At 41.3% G+C, this 25,761-nt stretch overlaps 1 protein-coding gene across 1 annotated transcript in view; it reads left to right on the forward strand.

Annotated features, from left to right (window-relative positions):
* ITPK1 (inositol-tetrakisphosphate 1-kinase) overlaps positions 1-25,761 on the forward strand; it is a 149,131-nt gene that overhangs the window by 69,159 nt on the left and 54,211 nt on the right. The window contains exons 4-5 of the mRNA XM_005149516.3: positions 7,058-7,183; positions 18,753-18,870. Of these exons, the coding sequence (XP_005149573.1) occupies positions 7,058-7,183; positions 18,753-18,870 (244 nt within the window). The remainder of the gene's footprint in view (positions 1-7,057; positions 7,184-18,752; positions 18,871-25,761) is intronic.

The raw sequence follows: 25,761 nt of genomic DNA on the forward strand, positions 1-25,761 counted from the left end.
GATGTGCAATTTGGTGCTGGGGAAGGGGGATGTGGAGAGAGAAAATAGTCTTTTGGTGAACTCTTTGCTGTTTCTTCAGAGTCTTTGATGGTTAGATTCATGTTGCCCTTTGCAGCTGGACAGAGCTGGTGTTTCTGTGAGGGGTTTATGTTCTCGCTTGGCCTCATTAGCAGCAGCAGCAAGTGCTACTTGCATTACCTATGCATGACAACAGCTCAGATCACTTTCTTCCTTGGCCAGAGAGATGGGGAGAAACTCTCTTAAATATGTAAATATCTGTTTAGTTTGAGTATGTGAATGTTTTAGGAGAGCATATATATCAGTGAAAATACAAAGTAAGATAATGTCTTTCCTCATGAGGAAATGTAGGCAGATACATACTTTGTCACCTTCCATGGGCTTTGGCAGGGAGTCAGTCATGTCAGTTTTGTGCTTGCGTAGACCTGATAAGTAAGTATTGTGGGTCCTGGTGGAGGGACAAAACTGGACTGCTCCTGCAGGATTTAATTCAGGAAAGGAAGATGTGCTGGTCTTGCTTGGTCCAGTGGACTTCCCTTTGGCTTGTCAGAAGAACACGAAGACTTCTGTGCCATTCTGTTGCTGTTGCTCTGCACACGTAGGTCTTATGGATGGATGAACATGCACAAGTGTTTTCCTGATCTCTTTCAGAAAATTTCCAAACTTCTTTTCAAATACAAGCACCTTTTCTCCTGTAATTAGACTATCCTGTGTATATTTGTTTACTTTGTACAATAAGGTAAAAGAGCGGACTTGGCAGTATTGATTTCTTCTGCTTCCCTTCCCTCTTCAGGGTGCTTGGGATATTTTTAGAGGCTTTCATCTCTGAGGTTTTTAGGGAGAGAAGAGTATCCACCAGTGCATAAGCTGATAGGGTTTGGCTTCTTGAAGACCTAGCTTTTCAACCTAGAGCTCATGACTTCTTTTCATTATGATTTGCTCAGCATTAATGTACAGTGAAGGTAAACCCTTGGGCAAGAAGAAGTTTTAAAAGGCTTTGTTTTACAAGCCTTCTGATATAAATGCATGCAGTGAAGATATAGGATAGAAGATAGACCTGGAAGAGGAAGATGGTGACTAGAAACCTGAAGGTTTATATTCAGTGGGGTTTAAGAAGCTGAATTAAGTCTGAAATAAACTCCACAACGCAGCCTTAACTGAGTATCTGAATAACAGGATACAATAGATTTGTGTATAAATTTCATATACAGCCTCAGTAGTCAGGGAGCAGAGAGATCAGGTCAGGCTGGTGCTGTATGTCCAGTTCACAGGGAGGAAAATGGTTAAATTACCACAAAGGGACTTTTGGATATGTGGTGGGAGCATTGACAGGTCTCTACTAGAAAATTAAATGGGTTCTTTCCAAAGAACTTGGTGCAGCATCCTGGGGAGTGGAGTTTGTTAGCCACTTGGATACTGGGAGCAAAATGCTTAAAAATAGAAAAGTGAGGATAAATAGAAATGGAGAGATGTGTTGTGAATTCCTCAGGGGTATAGCAGAGGACAGATCTCTCTTCAGAGAATGGAGCAGGTTGGTATTAAGACTTCATTTCATCTGAGTGATAATCCAAAAACTGTTTCTGAAGAAGAGCTTTCTAAAAAACAAGAACACAAATCCTGCTCAGCCAGATTCTGAAATACAGTTGATTATATCATGGACTGGAAACACTGAATTAAAAAAAATACTAACCTATTTTTAATCATTTAGATAAATGGTATTTCTCTTTGCTAAATCCAACATTTGCAGTTGTTTGGGTTTTTTTTTTTTTCCTGAGTGAACAAATCCAGATTTTTTTCACTTGGACACAGTTTTATTTTTAAACACAGCTTCCAGAAATGCGTGTGTGGGATTGCAGTTGGGACCAGAGGAGAGCCGTGGCACTCTGCCAGGTGCTTGCCCTATCCTTGCAATACAGATGGATTGCCAGTGTTCCGGAGAAAAACAACCCAAAACTTTAAACAAATTATACTTAATGGAAGTAAACTTTTTTTGCCCTCCTGTGTAATGATTTGGATAATGCTCTGTGTGTTTCTGGAGGACAGAGGGAGGGGAAGATGGAGCCCTGTATGCCTGTAACTTGCTCTCCAGTGGATGCTCTGAGAAGCCTAATGACGGGGACTGTGATGTTTCTATGCCTGGAGTTTTTTTTAACTCCCAGACAGTCTTTCTATGAGAAGGTGAACAGGCTATCTATAACGGCTATGATAAAAGCATTTATCTAGTGGTTGTTTTCATCCATATATGGGTTTGTAAGATCTGGAAAGGCATATAGAATCATAGAATCATTTAGATTGGGAAAGACCTTTAAAATCATCGAGTCCAAATGTAAATTAACAATGTCTTTAAGCACCCCATCTACACATCTTCTAAATACCTCCAGGGATGGTGACTCAGCCAGTTCCTTGGGCAGCCTGTTCCAGTGCTTGATAACCCTTGCAGTGAAGAAATTTTTCCCAATATCCAGTTTAAATTTCCCCTGGCACAGCTTGAGGCTGTTACCTCTTGTCTTATCACTTGTTACTTGGGAGGAGAGATGGACACCCACCTTGCTACAACCTCCTCTCAGGTAGCTGTAGAGGTGCACCCTGAGCCTTTTCTTTTCCAGGCTGAACAACCCCAGTTCCCTCAGCTGCTCCTCATAAGGCTTGTGCTCCAGACTTCACCAGCTTTGTTGCCCTTCTTTAGATATGCTTCAGTACTTCCGTGTCTCTTTTGTAGTGAGGGGCCAAAAACTGAGCAGAGTATTTGAGGTGCAGCCTCACCAATGCCAGGTACAAGGGGGACACCACTTGTGACCAGTAGCCAACTAGAGTTAACTCCATTCGCTACAACTCTTCACACCTGGCCATCCTGCCAGTTTTTACCCAGCAAAGAGCACAGCTGTCCAAGTAATGTATTTGCTATGTATCTGGCATTTTCTGTGTACAGCTTTGTTACTGTCTTCCATGTCATTTACCTGAGTTTTGCTGGGATTTGGTGGTGACAATGCCATGAAACCAATGCCTGGTTGGACTTTTTTACTAAACAAAACAAAAAAAAATGGGGGGGAGTGGGGGGGGGAAGGGGGCAAGTAGAATAGGCTATAGCCTACCTCACCTACCTCACCAAAGAGAAGGTACCATAGCCATATCTCTCTTCTTTCAAGCTGGTGCGGATAAGTCTTTTCTCTCTCTTCTGTTGCTATGGTGTTAGTTCTGTGCAAAAACAAACCTTTGGGTGATCATGTCAACTGCAAAGATCATTTGGAGAGAGATGCTGAAAGAGAAGGGAAGTAGGAGGGCTCAAATTCCAGATGATGACAAACAATGAATCAGTGTTTTTCTCAGCAGAGGGCTATCAGAAATTTTGCACTCTGCTTTCACTGACTTCTGCTTGGATCTGATACTTCACTTGAAAAGGCTTCTTTTTCCCCCTCAAATCTTTTTCTTTCTTCCTTTTCTTTCCTTTTTTTTCCCCTTAATATTTAAAAAGGAGATGGATCTCTTCCAAATTCCACACGACTCAGGAATATTTGCTTTCCACAGCGTAGCTCAGAACACAGAGAACTTATTCTTGCAAATGGTTTGATCCTCCAATCCATAGAATACTGGATCACATTTTTAAGGTCTGTGTGGTTGAAATGTACCTGCTGTCCTTTTTGAAGTGGTCATTGAACTTCCTACTGAAGTAGCTGCCTTAGTGTACTGTCATTTGTAGCACTGCTTTCCTGGTGAAGGGGAAGCAGAGCACTGTTACAGAGGGGCCTTTTTAACACTTTCTGATGTGCAAAGAAGGTTTATTTAGTTTCATTCTCAAAATATGCCTGTTGCTTTTAGCTGGCACAACTGTTGTGAAGTTATCTTGCCCAGATGTCTTATGCTTCTGGAAAACATTGTGGTGAAAATGCCTGGATATGCCTTGAAGGCTTATTTCTATTCTTGGGTCAAGGCTGAAAAGGAAGACTGTTTTCTTGTTTTCTGAATGTTTCTGTGCAGATTGAGCTGCAAGTGCAGAAAAAATGTAAAAGGGTAACCAATCTCAAATGCTTATTTGCTTCTTGCTGTTTTTCAAGCTGGAAGTCCTGAAAATTGATTAATTCACATTTTTGTACCTTGGCAACTGGAAACTTTCTGACCTAGTTAAATGGACCCTTTGTTTTGTTGTTTCCTTCCAGATGTGATAGGCAGACGAAAAAAAACTCAGGAAAAGCAGTGTGGTCATCTGAGATTTCTTTTAAGGATATTAACTGATTTTTCTGGGAAGTGGTTGTAGAAGTAGACCTTCTTCCATATCCTTAGCCAAGCTGCAATTCACTTCACTTTGCCTTAATTTTGCAGACACTTACGCTTGCCTTTAGCCTTTGCGCTGCACTAGTAATGGAAGTAAAAATCCAAGTGCCAGGACAGCCAGACCTTCTGTGGACTGTCTTCCCCAGGCACAGCTGACCAATCACCATGCATCTACATGACGTCTGTCTTGTTTGTCTGTATCATTGCATAATCTTTGCATGTAGAGAGTCTGCTGCATGCCTATGGACAGTGCATCTCTGAATCTCCTCAGAAGACATGCACAATATGTTTTCCAGTTGTATTAGAATCCACAGAAGTACTTCAAAGATAGTGCTAAAGCCTCAATCTGTAACTGTTAGTAGGAGCATCTAGTAATGGGCAAGCAGAGGTGGTCTCTGTTGGGAAGAATTGATGGTCTTTCAGTTTGCTTTTGTGCCATAGAAAGCTTCAGTTATTCTGCTCAAGTAAGCCTAGCCCAGGTAGCAGTGCCTACAAAGAAGAGCAGTTCAGCTACATGGATCAGTTATATTAGCAACTACCAAATTATTAAAAGGCTGCTAGATCTCTGCTGGTGTAGTCTTATTGGTGTTTGAGTTCCAGCCATCCTGTCTTATCAGTACCTTCCTTAAGGCACTCTTTAATTCAAAGCAGGGCCATTTCTGCAGGATGAGAAATTTTATTAGCACAAAACTCAAGCTAGCAGGACAATGAAGACCAGGCTTCTATTGAAACAGAGCATCAGCAGCCTCTTCTGCCCAGCCCTCCTCTCTCTCCTGTGTCCTCAACCTTTCTCTACCAGAGCTGAATAAAACAGCAGCAATGGAAAGGAGCATGCATGTAACTGTAAAACCAGATGCTATCTTTAGTTTAGTGAGCATACACCTATCTTTATTTTCTTTTCCTGGCTCGAAGTTTGTAAGGTTAAGTTGCCATTTATGCAGTAGATCCCACAATGGGTTGAAGAGCTGTGCTTGGTAATGTGGGAGCTTTTGTTCTGTGGTCAGCCCAGTGCGTTGGCTACATGAGCCAGTTTGGTACTTACACTGTACAAGTGTTCAAAACTGGTAAGTAGCTTCGTGGGATCATTAATCATAAAACCACAGAATAGTTAGGTTTGGAAAGAACCTTAAGATCATCCAGTTCCAACCCCCCTGCCATGGACAGGGACACCTCACACTAAACCATGTCACTCAAAGCTCTGTCCAACCTGGCCTTGAACACTGACAGGGTTGGAGCATTCACAACTTCCCTGGGCAACCCATTGTAGTACCTCACCACCCTTACAGTAAATACTTTCTTCCTTATATCCAATCTAAACTTCCCCTGTTTAATCCTATGTTTGGTGCAAACCCATCATAGAGGAGAAGCACAACCGGTTCTCCAGCTAAACTGCAGGTTTGCTTGTGAGCTATTATTAAGTGCCCAGTTTGTCTTCTCAGAGTGAAACACCCTCTGGGTGATTTAAATACAGTTGTTAAAGGGACTGTGAAACAGGGTTTTTGTGCAGGGAAGGGTTTTGTACCGTGCTGGTAGATGTTAAAGGTCACTTTCTGATAATATTTACACAGACTAAATGAAGCAATTAGAATAAACCAGTCTGCTGCTATTGCCTCTCACAGGAGCCTGTCTCAGCAGCAGAAATGACTTATTCAATGGGAGGAAAGACTTATAGAATCATAGAATAGTTAGGGTTGGAAAGGACCTTAAGATCATCTAGTTAAAGATCATCTAATTAAGATCATCTAATTTTAGTAGGGATCTTAGGGGTTTGTAGTGCATCATCTTGATCAGAGTAGATTCAACATTAAATTCAGACTAAGTTGCTTAGGGGTTTGTCCAGACAGGTCTTGAAAACCTTAAAAGATGGAGATTCTACAGGTTTTGTGGGACTCCGTGCTGCAACCAGACACTTCTTGCGGTGGATTTTTTTTCCCCTTGTTTAGTTGCAGTCTTCACAGTTTTGACTTATGTCCTGATAAATCTAAGCCCTCACAATTACATTGACCATTGCAATGTACCCTTGCATGAATCCCATCAGGTCCAGTAGCCTTCTTTGCATCAAGATTTTCTCAAGAGATCCTTAACTCAGTCTGTTTCCAGTACAGGTAGTTCCTCTGCTCATAGATCCCTGTCTGAGTTACTGGGGACTCAGACCATTGCTATCACTTTGTTGCCTTCCCATGCTGTTGGGTGCACAGTTTCTGCATACCTCATCCAAATCTTTGTTCCCCTATCCAGCTAACTGCCAAGGTCTGCTAATGGGAGTGCACTCCTTACCAGCTAGATATCAGTTACTGCAGCAGATGACTTTGCAGAGATCCTGAGTCATTTGCTTTTGTGTTACCTGAGTGCTGTTTTGTGCAATCCCGAAGGGCAAAGGGCACAGTAAGTGTTCTTTTTATTAGTGGTGATCATCTTTGTTAGCACATTCCTTTTGCATGTGTGTTTAAGTACTGAGAGAGAGAGCTGAAGAGGGAAATGGCAGCTCAGGGTGGTGAAGCACAGGAAGGTGTTTCGATGACGTGTGCTTGCTGATGACTTAACTGCTTTTTCATGGAATTAGACCTGTACTGCTAATAAATAAATATCTGAGTAAAGTCTTCTGACATTCAGTGAAATATAAATTCTCATGAATTTGGGTAACATACCAAAATAAAGCAGTGTGTAAAGTAAATGCCTTCTGTGTGGCAACAACACCTTGGACCGTGGTAGGAATAAAAACCTCATATTCTCCATATGTTAATGAAAGTTTTCTCTCTGATTTCTTCAGCTTGACCTCACCAAACCCATTGAAGATCAGGGCCCTTTGGATGTGATCATACACAAACTGACAGATGTTATCCTTGAAGCAGACCAGAATGACAGCCAGTCACTGGAGCTGGTTCAAAGGTTCCAGGTAAGTGGTTCTTTAATAGTCTTTATGCATTTCAAGCAGGAAGATGATCTTGGTGCAGCAAATTCAGTATTTCCTGTGCAGTTGATAAGATTTGATGAAAAGAGCTCTCTGGCACACTGCTGCCCTACTACTGATGGCCCAGCAAAAATAAATTTTTTCAGTCTAAAGGGACTTGCACCTTTGGGTAGGTTTTGCATTGTATCGATAAGGTTAGTAAGAACTGGTTTCCCAACAAATGTTGTCTTGATTTCATTCCAAGAAAATGAGTGCTGTTCACAAAAAGGAAGAGGTGTTTGCAGAGTCCTTTACATACATCTCTCTATAACAGAAGCCACTAAATTAATTTGGCCCTGTTCTGTCTGGCCTTCCCAATTTCTGGAATGCTAATTTCTGAAATAGCAAGATTACTGTGAGTGACTGTCCTCTAGTACTGAGAATCCTGTTTTTCTTTCCTCAAGTTTACACTGAAGGTCAGAAATATGCAGGGTATAGTGGTGCAGAGAACTGTTTTCCCAAAGAATTCCTGCCAGTATACTATATGAATGCTGATGAAAATGATAAAGGAACACTTTCGTAATTTTAAAAGGTGGCCTCTGAAGGAAACCAGTAAGAAACCTTCTCTTAAGATCTGGGGCAAACAAATCTTATTGTTCTCTGTGTTTCCTGACCCAGTTCTTCTCTCCCATACTGCCAAATTCATCTGTCTTAATATCACCTCCACTGTCTCCTATGCCTGAGTTTTTTGTTGGCAGCTTGGGTTTAATCTCATGCTGCATGCACGGTAAATGGGTGAGTTATCGGGTCATTGCTTTGGATTGGGGTATGCTTCTTGTGACACACTGACTAATGTGGACAGATGAGAACATTTGTTGATTCAGGACGTCATGGCAAGTGCTGGCAGATGTATTTGATACAGCGTGTCAGATTCTTCCTGTAGGATCTGCATAGTGATAAATAAATCTAAATACCTCCACAGCACATGAACATGCTGCCATCTAAGAATAACACAGAACAAAAGGGGAAACAAGTTGGGCTGGAACAGGTTTGGGTTGCAGCAGGGTGAAACAGAAATTACTGTAATCCAGAGACGAGATAATAGGGTTGGAATTCAGTCATTTGTTACTATTGCCACTATTTTGTTGCTATAGAGTGCTTACGTCTGTGCTTCAGCTTAATACCACCCTTTTCTAAATTGGTCTCTTTCTTAATAATGGTCATAATTTTCCTGTGAATATTTGCACTTGAGCAAAAATAATACTGTGGTTCTGGTGAAGCTAGTTTTGCAGGAGGCTGATGGGAAACCGAACCTTTGTTTTTTTTGATAATACTGGAAATTTGGATTGTGTCAAGTGTTGTAGAAAGCAAAGGTTGTTCGCACACCTGGGGCATATGCTGCATGTAAGTCAGCACCCTTTAATTGTTGGTGGGTCTGTTAATGAGCGAATGTGTCAGTGGAATACCTCTCTCTACAGTAACACATGCTCCATATATATTTTTCCAGAGCTCACTTAGTAGAGATTGAATGGAAGTGAGGATAGATCTCTGAACAAGTCAGATGGAAAATAAATAGTTCTCTCTCCTGACTTGATTGGTAAATACAGTTCAACTAATAGTATGAACTGTTTAAGACAGAAATACATTGGGTGAAAAGCACCTCGTGAATTCAGAGCATTCCCTTATACCGATGTCTTCTGTACAAAGGATAGTGGCGAATTCTGCTCATGCTTCGAGGACTTCTCTACATTTTCATTCCATGTCTCTGTTGATGGTGGTTTTAACCTTTTTGAATGCTCTTCTTAATTCCAGTTTAGCATTGCTCTGTTTACAATGGCAAGCTTCAGCCTAACATACTCTAGAAGGGCTGATAGAATCATAGAATAGTTAGGATTGGAAAGGACCTCAAGATCATCTAGTTCCAACCCCCTGCCATGGGCAGGGACACCTCACACTAAACCATGTCACCCAAGGCTTCATCCAACCTGGTCTTGAACACTGCCAGGGATGGAGCATTCACTACCTCCCTGGGCAACCCATTCCAGTACCTCACCACCCTTACAAGTAAATACTTTCTTCCTTATATCCAATCTAAACCTCTGCTGTTTAAGTTTCAACCCATTACCCCTTGTCCTGTCACTACAGTCCCTAATGAATAGTCCCTCCCCAGCATCCCTGTAGGCCCCCTTCAGATACTGGAAGGCTGCTATGAGGTCTCCATGCAGCCTTCTCTTCTCCAGGCTGAACAGCCCCAACTTTCTCAGCCTGTCTTCATATGGGAGGTGCTCCAGTCCCCTGATCATCCTCGTGGCCCTCCTCTGGACTTGTTCCAACAGTTTCATGTCCTTTTTATGTTGAGGACACCAGAATTGCACACAATACGCCAAGTGAGGGCTCACGAGAGCAGGGTTATGCTAAAAAACTTGCTTAACTGGTATTGTGAAATGCTTGCACCCAGCTGGCTGAGGCCTTCATCTGTAGGAATATTAAATTAAATTTAAGCACTAATTAATAAAAAAAAAAACAAGATCGCTAAAGGAGAACTTGATGTTTGTTCTTCTCTCCCTGTAATTTGTTCATGAATGTATAGTAAACACTGTATTATCTAATACATTTTTTTTGACGATGCCATCTCCCTGCGAAGTAGTGCAAGGTAATGTCTAAAGAATTAGAAGGGGGTCCTGGAATTTGGGTTCACTCACATGCTTTTCCACGGTTTCATTAGTGTGATCTAGACCATCCCATAGGCATTCCTAAGCTTTTGTTTTGCAAGCTGTAAATTAAAAGAAATTATATTAACTCCCTTTCGAGATTAATATGAGAAGCCCTTGAGGTCAGCTCAGAATGGCTGTCACAAGGAATTAAGGTTGGTTTGTTTATGTTGGGAGTTCTGGTATGACTTTTCAGTAGCTATGACAACACATGATGTACAGACTGAACTGTACCCTTGTGAGCAGGCTTCTGGATGATATATTCTCCCCCATACACCAAGGCCTTGGTCTTCTGGTTCTGACTGAGTTGTGCCACATCACTGGCATGCAGGAAACTTTTGTTGTAGTAAAACGTGTACCTAGGAGCCAGTGAAGCAGAGGAGAGGCCTGCCAGTGTTGAATTACATACCAGAATGTGCCTAAAGGGTATTCTCATGTAATTTTGTAAACAGGGCAGAAACTGACAGGAAACTGCTGTCTGTCTCCATCTGCCCTCTATTATTTTTAAGCTATTGAAAACTAATCAGAAATTAAGATAAATATGTTCCATAGAAAAAAAATAATTGTAAGAAGTGATTTGTATGAAGTATGTGAGGTAGGATAGGTGTTTTGGTTTTGTTAAACTAAAACCAATGAGCAACTTAAAAAATATGAAGTGACCACCTGGCAAGAGAGCTACTTGTATGTGTGTGATGTTGCCTAAGCACTGTGGTATTTCTGGCACCTGCTCAAGTGTGGTTCTCTTATTGTTTATTAGATAGAATGACAAAGCTCTGATCATCTTAACTAAACAGGGCAAATTTTCCTGCTGTTGATTGTAAGTGTAACAGCAATATGATACTTGTTGGCTCCATAAAGCTGTCTTCCAGGATGTAGAATGCAAGAGATTCTTGACCACAGGAGGAGAAATTATCTGCAGAGCTTCATTTATGACCTTTCTAAGAACAACTTTTTTTCCAGCACTGTATTGTAGAGGCCTTGACCCATCTCATATGCAGGAGCTGAGGAGGAAACATGTATACATAATTCTGTGTGCCTGCTCTCTGGAGTCTGTGGTGAACCATTGTACAGTCCAGTGGAGGGGGCTGATAGACTATGAAGCCTCTTAGCATCCTGTTTTTTGACTTGCTGTTTAATGGCTGTTCTTAATTGTCTGGTAAAAAGTAATTGTAACAATTGTTATAGTCCTTGGTGGTTCCTTCTTGATTGGAGGAACATGGAGAGAAATCAGGTGGGAAGAAGCACAGTCTCAAGGTGTCCTTTCACTTGCTTGTACTCCAGTTCCAGTGTTCTTGGTAAGAAAGAGAGCTAAACTACCCCAGTTCCTCCTTTCTGGAAAAAGATAATGTTTTGGCTGAGGAACATTTGTTATGCTTTGATTAGAGCAAAACACTCTCTGAGCAGCTGCTTGTCAATAGCTGTACAGGGGCTTGAGTAGCTTCATTCGTTGCAGCTTCGTGCTAGTCTGTTCCACTCAAAATGATGGTTCTAATGATGGAAAATCAATAATAATATTAATTTGTCTTTCAGAGCTTTTTCTGAATGATTTCTCTTTGCATTAGGCTTCTTAAAAATATAGATCAGAAGCAGGTTTTATGCCCTAGGCGTCTGCTGTCAGGTTGATCAAAATTTTAAGTGTTTCCTCCCACCCCTGCCCTCAGACTGTTGGCTCTCCCACTCTGAAGACGTCCAGGAAGGGCTCTTTTATTCTAGATTTAAAAGCATCCTTAGATGGGTTTGGGACTGGAAGGAAGGAGAATTAGGGAAATATTTTGGAAGGGAAGGAGTTAGTGTTGATCTTGCTTGAAAGAGAGCTATATTATTCTTGCTGCACTGATTGCTTTCTTCAGAATTCTCAGCTGTGAGAATATGATTTGAGTACTTACTCATGGAGATTATGCCAGTGAATTTTTAATGCCCCTCTAACTCCCTCAAATTACTAATCTGTGCATTTCACATTTCTTTTCATGTGCTCTGCTGAGAAAAGGCAACTGAAAAATCAAAGGAAAATTTAAAATTTTAGTAATTTTTTTTCTTATTGGGCAGACAAGATGAGACAGTTGAAATTCAAAAGCCAATACCCATGGTTTTCCCATTTGAAAAATTCCTTATAAGCAGGCAAAATTAACTAAAAATTTTTCATTTGAGTGCTAACTGGTAGATAGCTTCTTATGGGTAGGTATTTGCAACGTGAAGCAGTGCTGGACTTTTGAAGGCGAGACAGAGAAGCTAAGTACTCAGAAAGCTGCTTTGAGATGTTCAGTGAATAGAAATGTAATAGGAAAGACCTTTCCCCAGTTCACCTTGCTGCCTCCTTCATCCATCCCAATCACTGCAGGAATCTCTTTTAGATTCAGAGACAGCCGGTTTTGAGGTAAGTGTTCAAGATCAGGCTTGCCTACACCTTTACCTTTGGTGTCTGTGAAAAGAAGCCGTTACAGCCTAAGACAAAAAAAAAAAACTTGTAAGTCTGAATCTGATGCAAACTCTTTAGACAAGCTGGTGTCTGTCGTTACATCTGTTTCCCCACTGGAAGATGTTGATCTGTTGTTACAAGCAGTCATCTTTGTGTTTCTGTACATGGGAGAACACAAATCCAAGTGCTGTTGCTGTGTCATTCACTAACTTTTTTCTTTCCTTTTATATGGAACTTTTGTTAATGCTAAACAAAAGATCATTGAAGTTTTATTACCTAGCAATAAAATCAAGTCAGTGAGTCTCTCTTATTATCTAATGACTTAATATTGCAGTAAATACTGTATCAACTTCCTGTTAAAATATGAATAGATATATCTTAAAGAAAATAGCTGCTTTTTTGGGTAAAATGATAAGCAACTCTCATCTATTCTCATCTTGACAGGTTTGCCAAGAGAAGTTGTTTATTGTGTGTTGTGGCTATTTTAGTTTGGCTTTGGATTTTTTTTTTGGGGGGGGTGGGGGTTTTTTGTTTTTTTTTTTGTTTTGTTTTGGATTTGTGGTTTGGTTTTGGGTTTTTTGTGTGTGGTGGTGGTGTTTTTGTTTCTTTTGGGGTTTTGTGGGATTTTTTTTGGTTGTTGTTTTTGTCTTTTAATATCTGGGTTATAGCCAGAGGTATTTAATAGGGAACATGAAATACTTGATCTCTCTTTGATTTCAAGTTTCATTGCTGGTATTCTGCCAATAACAGGGCTGGTACAGAGCATGACTGAATGCCAAGCCTGGAATACAAACAAAGGAGGATCTACTAAAAGTCCTTGTTCCTTCTTGTTTGCTTTTATTATGTCAAAGATTAGGAAGAGGAAAACATTGATGTTGTCTAGGTCAAGCTGAACTGCAGCCCAAGGACAGAGCCTTTTCAAAATATTGTTGGGAAGCCTAAATATCCTCCAGATTGTTGCCTGGGTTGCTGAAGTCTGCTGTTGGATACCAGTCCTAGGTAAATCTACCAAAGGAGAGTACAGAGTAGTTTTGTTGGAATGAACAGAGAAGATTTCAATATTCGAAGTTGAAAGGTGCTGTACTGAAAGCTTCAATGTTTCTCTTCTGCAACTGCTCCATTTTCATGATCATATCTACAGTAGCTCATCTGCTGCCAAAGTTCTTGGACACAAACCCGTGATGTTTATCCAGATCTGTATTTCTGGTAGTGGAGTAATTCTGTGCCATGGCAAGAGTGCTGCTACTCAGGCTACCTCAAGAGGTTTCCAATCTGCAGTTTCACATTCATCACATTCAGTGATGGCTTAGTGTGCTTTGTGATGGAAATCCAAGCAATACAGTATACTGAGAAGAGCAGAGTTGTAAAGATTGGAGTGCTGTTTTGATGTTTCTGTTCCCTAAACAACTTCAGCACTTACCCACTAAGTGGGTTCAAGTGGAGATGACCTGTGCAAATACATTGACCTTGTTCTTCATTGATTGACTTATTTGCTTCAAAGGGGAGACCATTTCTGGATTCATTTTAAGTGGGAGATCTGTAGCCTGTCCCCAGAGTAGCTCTAGGAGACATGTACTTAAGGTCCTAGTCCCTTCCTTACGCAGGTGATGCAGATGTTCACTGCCCTGCTGACATTTCTGAATTTTACCATTCTTGTGCCCTCTGCCTGCCCAAGTACCTAGGCCTGTGTATGGAGGAGAGATGTAGAATAGTACTCAACAAAGGTTTGATGCTGAGAAACTTCCTTGTTTCATAAAGAAATCTAATGTTCATAGTATCATAGAATAGTTAGGATTGGAAAGGACCTCAAGATCATCTAGTTCCAACCCCCTGCCATGGGCAGGAACACCTGACACTAAACCATATCACTCAAGGCTTCATCCAACCTGGTCTTTAACACTGCCAGGGATGGAGCATTCACTACCTCCCTGGGCAACCCATTCCAGTACCTCACCACCCTTACAAGTAAATATTTTCTTCCTTATATCCAGTCTAAACCTCTGCTGTTTAAGTTTCAACCTGTTACCCCTTGTCCTATCACTACAGTCCCTAATGAATAGTCCTTCCCCAGCATCCCGGTAGGCCCCCTTCAGATACTGGAAGGCTGCTATGAGGTCTCCATGCAGCCTTCTCTTCTCCAGGCTGAACAGCCCCAACTTTCTCAGCCTGTCTTCATATGGGAGGTGCTCCAGTCCCCTGATCATCCTCGTGGCCCTCCTCTGGACTTGTTCCAACACTTCCATATCCTTTTTATGTTGAGGACACCAGAACTGCACACAATACTCCAAGTGAGGGCTCACGAGAGCAAAGTAGAGGGGCAGGATCACCTCCTTTGACCTTCTGGTCACGCTCCTTTTGATGCAGCCCAGGATACGGTTGGCTTTCTGGGCTCTGGGTGCACACTGCTGGCTCATGTTCATTTTCTCATTGACTAACACCCCCAAGTCCTTCTCCACAGGACTACCATGAATTTCCTTTTTGCCCAACCTGTAGCTGTGCCTGGGATTGTCCCGACCCAGGTGTAGGACCTTGCACTTGGCATGGTTGAACTTCATGAGGTTGGCATCAGCCCACCTCACAAGTGTGTCAAGGTCCCTCTGGATGGCATTCCTTCCTTCCAGCGTATCAACAGAACCACACAGCTTGGTGTCATCGGCAGACTTGCTGAGGGCACATTCAATCCCATTGTCCATGTCAGTGACAAAGATATTAAACAAGACCGGTCCCAACACTGACCCCTAAGGGACACCACTCGTTACTGATCTCCAGCTGGACATTGAATCATTGACCACAACTCTTTGCATGCGACCATCCAGCCAGTTCTTTATCACCGAGTGGTCCACCTATCAAATTGATGACACTCCAATTTAGAGACAAGGATGTCATGTGGGACAGTGTCGAAAGCTTTGCACAAGTCCGGGTAGATGACGTCAACTGCTCCACCCCTGTCCATCACTTTTGTAGCCCGGTCATAGAAGGCCACCAAATTGGTCAGGCAGGATTTTCCCCTAGTGAAGCCATGCTGGCTGTCACTAAGCACCTTGTTGTTTTTCATGTGCCCTAGCATGCCTTCCAAGAGAATCTGCTCCCAGAAGCAAGGATAGGTGGCCTGGGATGAATACAGGGATGTTGTCAGGGTAGTTAGGGACCAAGTTAGGAAAGTTAAGGCCCAATTGGAGCTAAACTTGGCAAGGGATGTTAAAGATAATAGGAAGGGATTTTATATGTATGTAGCGGCTAAAAAAACACTAAGGCTAATGTAGGCCCCCTCTGGAAACTTTCGGGAGAACTGGCTACACAGGACTTGGAGAAGGCTGAGGTTCTGAATGGCTTCTTTGCCATGGTCTTCACTGGCAAAGGCTCTGACCGCAGCACCCGAGTCTTGGAAGGCGGACGCAGGGACTGTGAAAACCTAGACCTTGGGCACACTGTACGAGAGAATCTGGTTCGAGACCATCTTAAGAACCTGAATGTACACAAGTCCATGGGACCTGATGAAATCCATCCGCGGGTCCTGAAGGAGCTGGCAAATGAAGTTGCAAAGCCACTGACCATCATATTTGAAAAATCATGGCAGACAGGTGAAGTTCCTGATGACTGGAAAAAGGGAAATATAACCCCCATTTTCAAGAAGGGGAAAATGGATGACCCAGGGAATTACAGGCCAGTCACCTGTGTGTGTGTAGGTTTGTCACCTTACACCCAGTGCAATTCTTCTTGACATTATAGTAGTCTGTTAAAGTCCTCCAGACTCTAAATGGCTTTTGGAAAACATCCTTCAGCTCCTCCTTCACCTACAGAGTATTTGGAGGCTCCTCAAGGCAGTAAGATGAGAAATAGGTCACTGGAAAGTCAGCTAAGATGCTCACTTCTGTTGACATGTTGCCTGGTATACAGTGGCCTTGGGATCATGCCTTCATTCCTTTTAAACTTTCTTATGCTGTGTCAAACTTACTGCTTGGATGATCTTTTAATGCAGTTTTGAGCTATTATCATAATAAATAAAGCACAGTGAAGTTCCTTATAGAAAGTGTGAAAAAGCAAGGCTCTCTGGAAATCCTTAGAGTAACATAAGCCAAAATAAAAAATGGAATGCGCCTAACCCAGGGAGGTGAGATTAGTCCTCAGTGCCGATGTGAGCATCAGAAAGATTTGGGCAGGTGCACAAGGAGCAAGAGACAAAAAACATTCCCTCCTTGGAGGGGAGTAAAGGGGGGTGAAGGCTGCAGGCAGGACAAATGTATATGTGAGGGGAAGGATTAGTATTAGCTGGGCCAGGATGGAAGTATGAGGAGCTTGAACTCAAGGTGGAACCAGAGACTGGTCAAGACAAAGGAGTAATCAGCACAGTGTGAAAGGAAGAGGTAGTACCTGCATCAGAAACACTGCAGGAGGCTTGCTGTCAGACCTCTGCTGACATCATGTTTTACAGCTGTGGCTTGCTCAGTCTGGTTACTGTGTATACTTACCAGCTGTTCAACCTTTCCCTGCTCTCAGGAAGATGCATACAGTGGTAGCTCTCTTATCTTTTAAGCTGAGGCTTAGAGGGGCTAACATGGTGTGTTGTTATGTTTTTCATATGTTGAAATGCTCAAGTACAGTTTCATGATCACCAGGTTTAAACTAATGGCCTCATCACTGGATCATCCTAGCTCCACAAGGTGTCTTTTAGCTGCTGCGTATAAGAGCACATATGCATAGATGTTTAAGATGCATTAGGTAACAAGTTACTCCACATCTTAAAAAATCCCCAGCTGTTCCGTATTTGAAAGCTGACTGCTCTGCTTGAGACTCTGAAGTCCTGAGGGGAGGAGACTCATGAAAACAGTTATATGTATGTTCTGGGTATGAATGATGTGAAATGAGACCGGCTTCTGCTCCAGTGAGTTGAAGCAGCTTTTCATGCAGGCTACACTGCAAAGGTGAGACAGCCTCTGGGTTTGACAGTCTTGACTGGCTGTGCAAAAGGCTCTGTCCCTTACTTTTCATGGGTAGCAGCAAGGTTGAGCATATCTTTGGGGAATTCACTGTTTGTGTTCTGCAGGGATTATTAAGTACGTCAGACACGTATTGCTACTGAAAGGCGCCTCATGTCCTGTGAAGGAAAGCTACTTGTTTGCTGTGGGTGATGCAACGGGTTAATTAAACCCCAATGCTGGATCCTCTTAGCCTCAAAAGAATAATCCCCTTTAGAAAGCCATCAGTTCAGACTACAAAAAAAAAAAAAGCAGCAACAGTTTGCCAGGCTAGGAGGAGCGGAGGGAGGAACCCTGCTTCTTCAGTCAGTGTCTGGCACAAAATCTCTTGCTGGGAATAGATGATGCTGTTCCTTTCTCTCTAGCTTGGTGTCTAGCAAAGTGCATCTCCTGAGGCCACCTCACAATATGACCAAGTATCTTTTGGAGCATGTTTTGTTCTCTGAAGTAATCAACTCAAGGGTAGTAAGACTTCATGGAAGTCCATTACTTGCAGGAGCATTTACCATGCATTTGCATGAATGGATTTAAATAAATGAGTGTAAATGTAAAGATGCTTTGGGAAATTTGGTACAACAGATGTTAAGTTAGGAAATGTTTGTCTGATTTTGGATAGGGTAAGATGGATTCTTGTTTGTTCCATTGACTTTATGATTCTGTGTTGGGGCAATGATGAAGTAACTCAGCTTTTGTTCCGAGAAGGAAGTTTTGTTAGGTTTGCAAGGGCAATACCTGGCAGCTGTGTCTGTGTTGATGGCCGCAACGCAATAGTGCAGTCATGACACATTGAAGTCCCAAGATGAAGATTCATGACAGCATTAACTTTAATTTGTTCTTGTAGTCAAGATAGGAGAGTATGATCTTAGAGAAGCATCAAGATAGATACTTTCAAAGCTCAATGAATACACAGTGAAGCAGCAATCTCTTCAACTCTGCCAAAAAAAAATCCAGCCCTTATCGTCCAGCTCATAACACTGTCTTCAGCTCATATAAAGGACAGCAATAATAACAATATTAAAGCGCCCAGATGTAGTTCTGAGCTTAGTTCAGATAGTTGTGGTGTTCAGGTGTAGTAATTGTAATTTGATGCAAGGCTGACCTCAGTATAGCTGTGTGTCATCTTTCTTCTAATTGCTTTTCTTAGCCCTGCTCACAGCTGTTACTGGGGCACTTAACTACTGTCTCCCTTCTGAGTTGATGTGACTGCAGGGTGGGTTTTGCTGCTCATAGCAAGTCCACAGGAGAAATTTGACATCCTAAAACAGTTACCTGTCATGCTTGTGTTTGTTTCAAATATCAGTGTCCAGACTATCTAGTGACTTTGTGTGTTGCTCATGTCTGTTTGGCTTCCTTTAAAGAGAAGGCTTGAGGATTTTAACTTGGCCTATTCTTTTCCCCACCTCATTATTTTTCTACACTCTTTAGCCAACCTAATGACTTTTATTTTTCCCCTCTATTTTTTTTTCCCCCAGGAGTATATTGATGCTCATCCAGAAACCATTATCCTGGACCCTCTTCCAGCTATTCGCACACTTCTGGACCGATCCAAGTCTTATGAGCTAATTCGGCAAATAGAGGCATACATGCAAGGTAGGCAGATACCTGCTCTCCCTGAAGGTTTTTGTTGTGACTAGAAAAGGAAGTAGCTGGAGGTGAGGTCTGAAGTTACAGGGTTTTAGGCTCCTTGCATTCTGTCTCGCCATGGGAGCACAAAACTGAAGCATTCCTGTGTCACAGGATTGCCCTCTGGAACCTCGTGTTCTTTTTCCATGTATACAAAGGAGGTTTGCATCTGGTTAAAAATACGATGTGGATTTAATGGGGAGCATATTTACTACAGTGAGCATTCCCAGAAATCTTCTGGAAACATTTTCTTTTTGTGCATGCTGGTGAATTGAAATGACTGTAGGAACTCAGCCACTTAACATAAGGATCCTGAGGCCTGAATCTGGGGGAGATTTATGGAAGAAATAACATTGGTTTTGGAAAGGACTGAAAGAATTAAATTTGTCAATAGAGAATTGTCAATAGAGATTCTAAAAGAAATCTTTTAGAAGTACTGGAAGCCTATTGCACAAGTTAATTGCTAGGAGTAACATAAATGCATTTCTGTTGTTGGCTAGTTACCTGACAGACTGTTGTCTATAATTGGCATCGTTTGAGTTGTATTCTCATGTTTAGAAGATGTGCCTTTTCAACCTGAGTAATTCTAATACCTTATTGTTATTTTAACCATTGGAACTGTTGGGCTTTTAGCCTTTCATTCCCTTTCTGTTGCTGACTATCTTATTCTTTAATAATTTGTTGGCTTTTGAGTTTAAATCTAGAATAGCTCTTGAAGTAATTGTTTCATGTACATGACTGTACTTGGAGAAATCCCATTTGCTGAACTGTGTTCTAGTTGGGTGTTACTGGAATTACCATTGTGACTGCGTTACCACTATCCTGATTGGCAGATAAGAAGCTTATCAATTTGTATTTTTATAATTGTGAATTTATAGACATGCTGTTTGCATCTGACCTGCCTGGCCCCATCAGCAGTGTCTTTATGTAAAAATAAAACTAATAATTCACAGCACTCTCCCTTGTCTTTTGGAATCTCTTTAGGAGAGAATGCTCAGTTAGTTTAAACGGATTTTGGTATGGAGTGGTTATAGGTAGTTGTGAACAGGAGAGAGGTGCCAAGGGAAACTTGTGATCTGAGAAAGTAGTTAGGATTTCGTTCTAGCAGTGGAGATGCTCAGGAGGGTGGGTTGTGGAATTTTTTTTTTTTTGGGGGGGGATGTGGTTTGTTTTGTGGGTTTGTTTATTTTTCCTAAATTTCTATCAGTATCGTTGCTGTTTACAATTACTATTATTTATTACAATCTGGTTTGGAGAGCATTCCATCTATGTGAGTAGTCTGTCTTGTGCATATTTTGACCTCCTCTGTTCAAACTGATATGAAAAAGAAATAAATGCTTAAGGAGGAAAAAGAAAAAGGCAAGCTTGTATTCAGTTAAAACTGACACTTTAAAGAGAAGCTATTAATAAAATAGAGAAATGAGGTAAGAAAAAGCTTCACCTGTTCTCAGTGGCTGATGCAGTGTTAGGTGACCATATTTCCCCTGTCCCTGTGTCATCATTGTCCTCTATACCCTCTTTCCATCTCATCTTCTGTCTCTTCATCAGAAATATCATGACAGACACCTTGAACCAACTTTGTATTCTGCAGGGGAAATCTCAGGGGAGCTGAGTAATTGTCTATCTTCTTATTCTGGCCTAAGTAGATCAGCCTCTCTATTACTGCATATAATGATCTGCAGTGAGAATAATGTTGCATCCCTCTAGACAGTGTCATGGGTTTTTTTTCCCTTCTACTTGTTTTCTCTTGCTAAATTGTGTTTTCTACTTGCAGCTGTCATGTCGTACCCCAAGGCCATGAGCACTTAGGAAACTCGAACAAGAAGTAATACATCTGTGAATAGCATGAAGTCGTAGAAGCCACATCTTTTTTTGTTCTGGAATTTCAAAATGGATGTCAGTGCCACAAAATAGTGCTAGTCTTTAGCTGTAACTGGAGAGCCAAGTTCAGTGTAAGTTGTGAATGTGTGTAAGGAGAAATCTGCTGTTGAAAGTCTTTCAAAAGAAAATTCAGTGTTTGTTTATAGACCAGTTTTGGATTCAGGGTGATCATCACATCTATTTGAATTATGTTTTAAAGTAACTATAAATGAAGTATAGTCTATTTATGATCTTCAGTTTATGCTTCATTTTATCCTTGTAGACCTTAGAAGAACTGTATAACTAAAGACTTGCATCAGTTGAGTTAAAGGGAGGATGACCACATGCTCTGCCAACTCCAGTTTGCATGCTGCTTCCTCCCTCTGTTGCCTGCACCTTTGAAAATGGCAGATGTTGCTAAGGTGACAGTGTTCTGCAGCATTAGGGACCCATGTTCTATAAACAGCTTGATTTTAAATGTAATTATCCTTCAGATGTTCAAGTTAATGCCTTGCCTGCCCTTTTGATAGTGAATTCTCCATGCTTCCTGAAAAAGGGAAATCTGTATTTAATGTGTTTAAAACTGGGTATCTGGATATTGTTAGGCTTTCTGAAAGTCCTGTAGCTCTCTCTTTATGGAGTCAGGTGTATGAGTGATAAGTACTTTGATCCAGGTTCCTGAGAATGGATTGGAAGAGCACTTTATGGCACAGTTCTTGTTTCTGCCACCACAGAGTTTCTGCAGCCACTAAAGGAACAGAGGTGGAGGAGAACTGAGTACTAGGCAGGAACTGTACATGTAGTCTGAAGGAAAGCAGGGGAACTTTCCATGTCCTAGACTGACAACTGTAATCACTCAGTCCTTGCAGAAATACAAAGTTCACAGATTTGCAGAATCCTTGATGTTGGAAGAGACCTCTTGAGATCATATAGTCCAACTTGCTGCTCAAAGAAGTGTATTATAGAGCAGGTTCCCCAAGTCTATCCAGTTGGGTTTTGTGTGTGTCCACAGGTGAAGACTGTAGGACCTCTCTGGGTGATCTGCTCCAGGATTCACCTTGAGCCTAGTGTGCTAGCATGCAGCTGTAGCAGTTGCTAGGTGACTTTGCAGAGATTATTTTCTTCAGTATACATAGTGATATCTCCCTTGGAAGGAAGTAGGAGGAAAAAAAAGTCTGTAAGAGATATTTTAGCATTGATTTCTGTGAATTCTTTTTTTAAAGCAATAGTCTTGACAGGGCTGTGACTTCTTCTTTTTCCTGTTCTCTGTTATGTTGAATGCAAGCTCTAAAAGAGGTAGTGCTTCTGAAATCTTCACTCCTGAGTCTTTTTACTAAGGTTTGAGAAAATAAAGGTTGCATTCCTAGTGTGTGTTCTACATAGCTGGCAGATATATGTGGAAATAAATTACTGAATAGCTTTTTTGCATAGCTGTTGAGTTTTCTTAGCAGCCGTATTGCTTTGTTTACTTATCTGTAAAGAAATGCTTCTGATACAGTGCTCTAGATCAGGTCCTGTAATGTCTGGGGAAAGAGTAGGAGCATTATTTAACAGAAATTTTGTTTTAGCAGGATATTTTATGGCTGGAGCTGTGTCAGTTTTAAGCTTTAACCTCATGAAAAACAATTAAATTCTCTGATCTTGTGTTGAAAAGCTGGGATCCTACAGCCTCGGAATTCAAGATCTGACTTTTTAGGTTATGCCTACGGTGATAACAGATAATCACTGTGACTAGGCACTAGCTAACCTTTTTACATTACATACTTAGTTTTAAAGATTAAAAGCTTTTAAAATTCCCCACATATCTTACAATTAGGAATCTAAACTGGAGGATTTCAAATGAAAAATAATGTAAACATGCTACTTGCTCAGTGCTCTACCTAGTCAGTGCTCCCATCGGCTACTTGGCTTCCTTTGCTGTCTCAAGTGACTTGCAGGTTTCTTCAATAATATTTGACCTTCAGATATTGCAGACCCTGGAGTTAATTTCTTTAACCACTTCCACCTGGCTTTTCTCATTATTTTAAAATTCTTTGGTCTTAGATTCTTAAATTTAACTCCAAATCTAAAATTTGTACAAAACCTGGTCTTTGTAGGATTCCCTTAGATGAGAGAATTCGTGATGGGCCAAACTGTGACTCCTGAATTTCTCTCTCTTCTAACATCTTTTTTGAAGTATGGGATCTATTCTCTTGGGACACTAAACAGTATAAAGCTCTTTAGCTGTGATGTTTTAATCCCAGCATGTAATAATTTATGTTTGATTGTTTACTATTATATGAGATGCAGTTGCTGCTGTGTGCACCCCTTTCTGATTTGGGGGTATATTGCAGATCAGATTATGTCATCCTTTTATTTTCCCTACATTTCTTACTAGATTCTGTCTGTCTGACTTAGAAATAACTCCTTGAACAGCTGCAAGTATCTTTTGTGACTAGGAGCAAGGCTCAGCATGATGTAATGGGTAAGGCACTTGATCTGGGGCTCAGGGGTTTCTGCTTGGTCCTGGTTCTGACTTGCTACATGACCTTGGGCACAGCGTGTCATCCCTGTGTATCTCTCTCTTCTAGTGACACTTGACCTGTCTTTTCCTTTAGATGTCACAGTGCAGAAACCTCTTTTCCAGATACACATACCCTAATATAGTGAGTCTCTGATGCCAAGCAGTCTGTGTAGGTATCCTTTTAACAGAAATTGTAGACCTGTTGTTGATTAGAAGACTGGATATTTCCAGTTCAAGGCCAAAGTAGGTAGTTAGGTTTTATTTTTTTGTAAGTTATGGAACATGTACATTTCTGGAGTGGTACATACTCGGAACTTCTCAAAATCAGGCCACCAAGTTAAAAGTGCCTGAAAATAGCTGTATATACATAGCTCTAGGCATTCCCCTTTTGAAACTGTGTCCTCTACTCTCTGTGGCCTACTTTTCATACCAGTTTTGGTCAGAGGGGAGGTAGAAGAATAGTCATACAGGTCAACTTCAGGCACCTCTATCTGTATTTGAAGCTGCTATTATAATGAAATGAAAAATTTGGTTTTAATTTGAAGGCTCTAAATCACCCACCTGAGGCTCACTTGTTTCTGTAGGGACATATAAGTTAGAGAGCTGATGTTAGCTACTGCCAATAACCACACCAGTTTTTCAATGCAGAAGTCTCCCTTGTTGATTGTATGCTTTCTTTACAGCAAGAACAGATATCTCATTACCTCTATCCAAGTGTGGTGCGTGTTCACTCACTGCATTTTCATTTTGGTCTGAAAACTTGTGCGCATGCATGGAGAGGAGTAACGAATGGAATTAATATTTGCTGTAACTGGAAGGAGCTTGTCCAAATGCATCAGCACGCAGCAGTGCTGCACGTGGCAGTGCTGTGTGCCCCGGCTGTCAGCACTTGGTAGCTCTCAGCCATGCTCTGTCAAACTGGAATGACTCTGGGACTTTTGACCCAGGGAGGTGTCACCTGATGCCTTTCTCATAAAGACGCATTCATTCATCTAGGAGGGGGTTGACAAAGAGACACAGACACGTTGGTGTTACAATAAACAAGCTCTGGCTTTGAAATCTAAAGAAGGCAGCTGCTTCCAAAGGACTAATCGTGTCCTGAGAGAAGTAGCAGGCAAAGAACATGGAAAGCCCTAAAAGGGAGCTGAAATCTCTCTTGTATCATTGTTTGTTCTTGTTAAGGTAGTTTACAAAAGGATTTTCTAAGGTAAGAATGCTGAAAGTTAGGCATTTATAAACAGAAAACATGGACAGACTCTCCCTTTCCTTCTTGCTTCTCCTTTCCCAGGTTTTCTTTATTTTGAGCTGTCAGCTCTATCCTGGTATAGGTAGGTGGGATCAGAAAGCTGGAGATCCCTGCGGAAATGATACGCACAGTCCCTGTTCTTTTAACCAGGAATGGCAGTCTGCTCTCAGGCTGTTTCTGGCCTGCTAAGACACATCAGCATGGGATTGTTCAAGCTGACTGCTGTCCAAAAGACACAAAGCCCAGAGAATAATACAGAAAACATTTTTATCCTTTTGTCTCCCAGTGTGCCAGCCAGAACTTCTTGAACCAACAAACAATCTTCATCTTTGATCCTAGTAGTCTTGATAGTCCCTGAGCTTTCAAAATAAGCAAGAGCTTCTATGAATTTTGTGTCTGGGGGTTTGGTGGATCTGAAGAATGACCAAATCTGCTTTAACGCGGTAAAGATACAAGCCATGACTGCACTCCATTGTCATGAGGCATTCCTAATGCATCAGTTTGGGTATAAGAACAGAACATGGATTAATTTTTGATGGTTATTGTCTCTCTGGAATTAGGAAAGGAGGAGCAGGGATTCTTCTTGTCATGAGGAAGTCTTCACTGAATTAACCAGATGTTTTAAATTCCAGCACAGTTGTTTCAAGTTATTCTGATCCTCCTGAGCAGAAATTTCCTTGGCTAGCATCCAACAACAGAAGATACTTTTCTCAAGTATCTGAGTGCTAGAAAAATTAAGGACGGAGCAATGAAAGATAAATTGCTCACGGTTTCAGTGTGAAACTTAACTGGGAATACTTTTTGCAGTAAGTAGCTGATGCTTCTACTCATACTTGTTGTATGAGTAGAAGATCAGAGTTCAAGAAATAAGTCTTGCAAAAGAGAATCTTTCATCTGAATTGGAAACCAGGACTCAGCTAGTAGAATATGATTCTGTATGTCACTTTTGCTGCTGAAGAAGCAGTTTATTTTAAGATGTTCATTGCAGGGGGGTTGGACTAGATAAACTTTAAAGGTCCTTTCCAACCCAAACTATTCTATGTTTGTATGTCTTACAGTAGTCTAGTATGGACAAGAAAAGTAGCACCCCTCACATTTCCTCAAACAAGTATCTAGCCAACATGTGAGACCCCTGGTTAGATTCTAATCTATCCTCATGAAGAGTCCAGCAATACCTTAAGGCTTTATCAGGATTGCATGGGGTAAGCAGATAACAGTACCTGAGAGATCCATGAAGAGGATGCTTTCC

The sequence above is a fragment of the Melopsittacus undulatus genome, chromosome 4 (assembly GCF_012275295.1).
Source record: "Melopsittacus undulatus isolate bMelUnd1 chromosome 4, bMelUnd1.mat.Z, whole genome shotgun sequence".
NCBI lineage: Eukaryota > Metazoa > Chordata > Aves > Psittaciformes > Psittaculidae > Melopsittacus > Melopsittacus undulatus.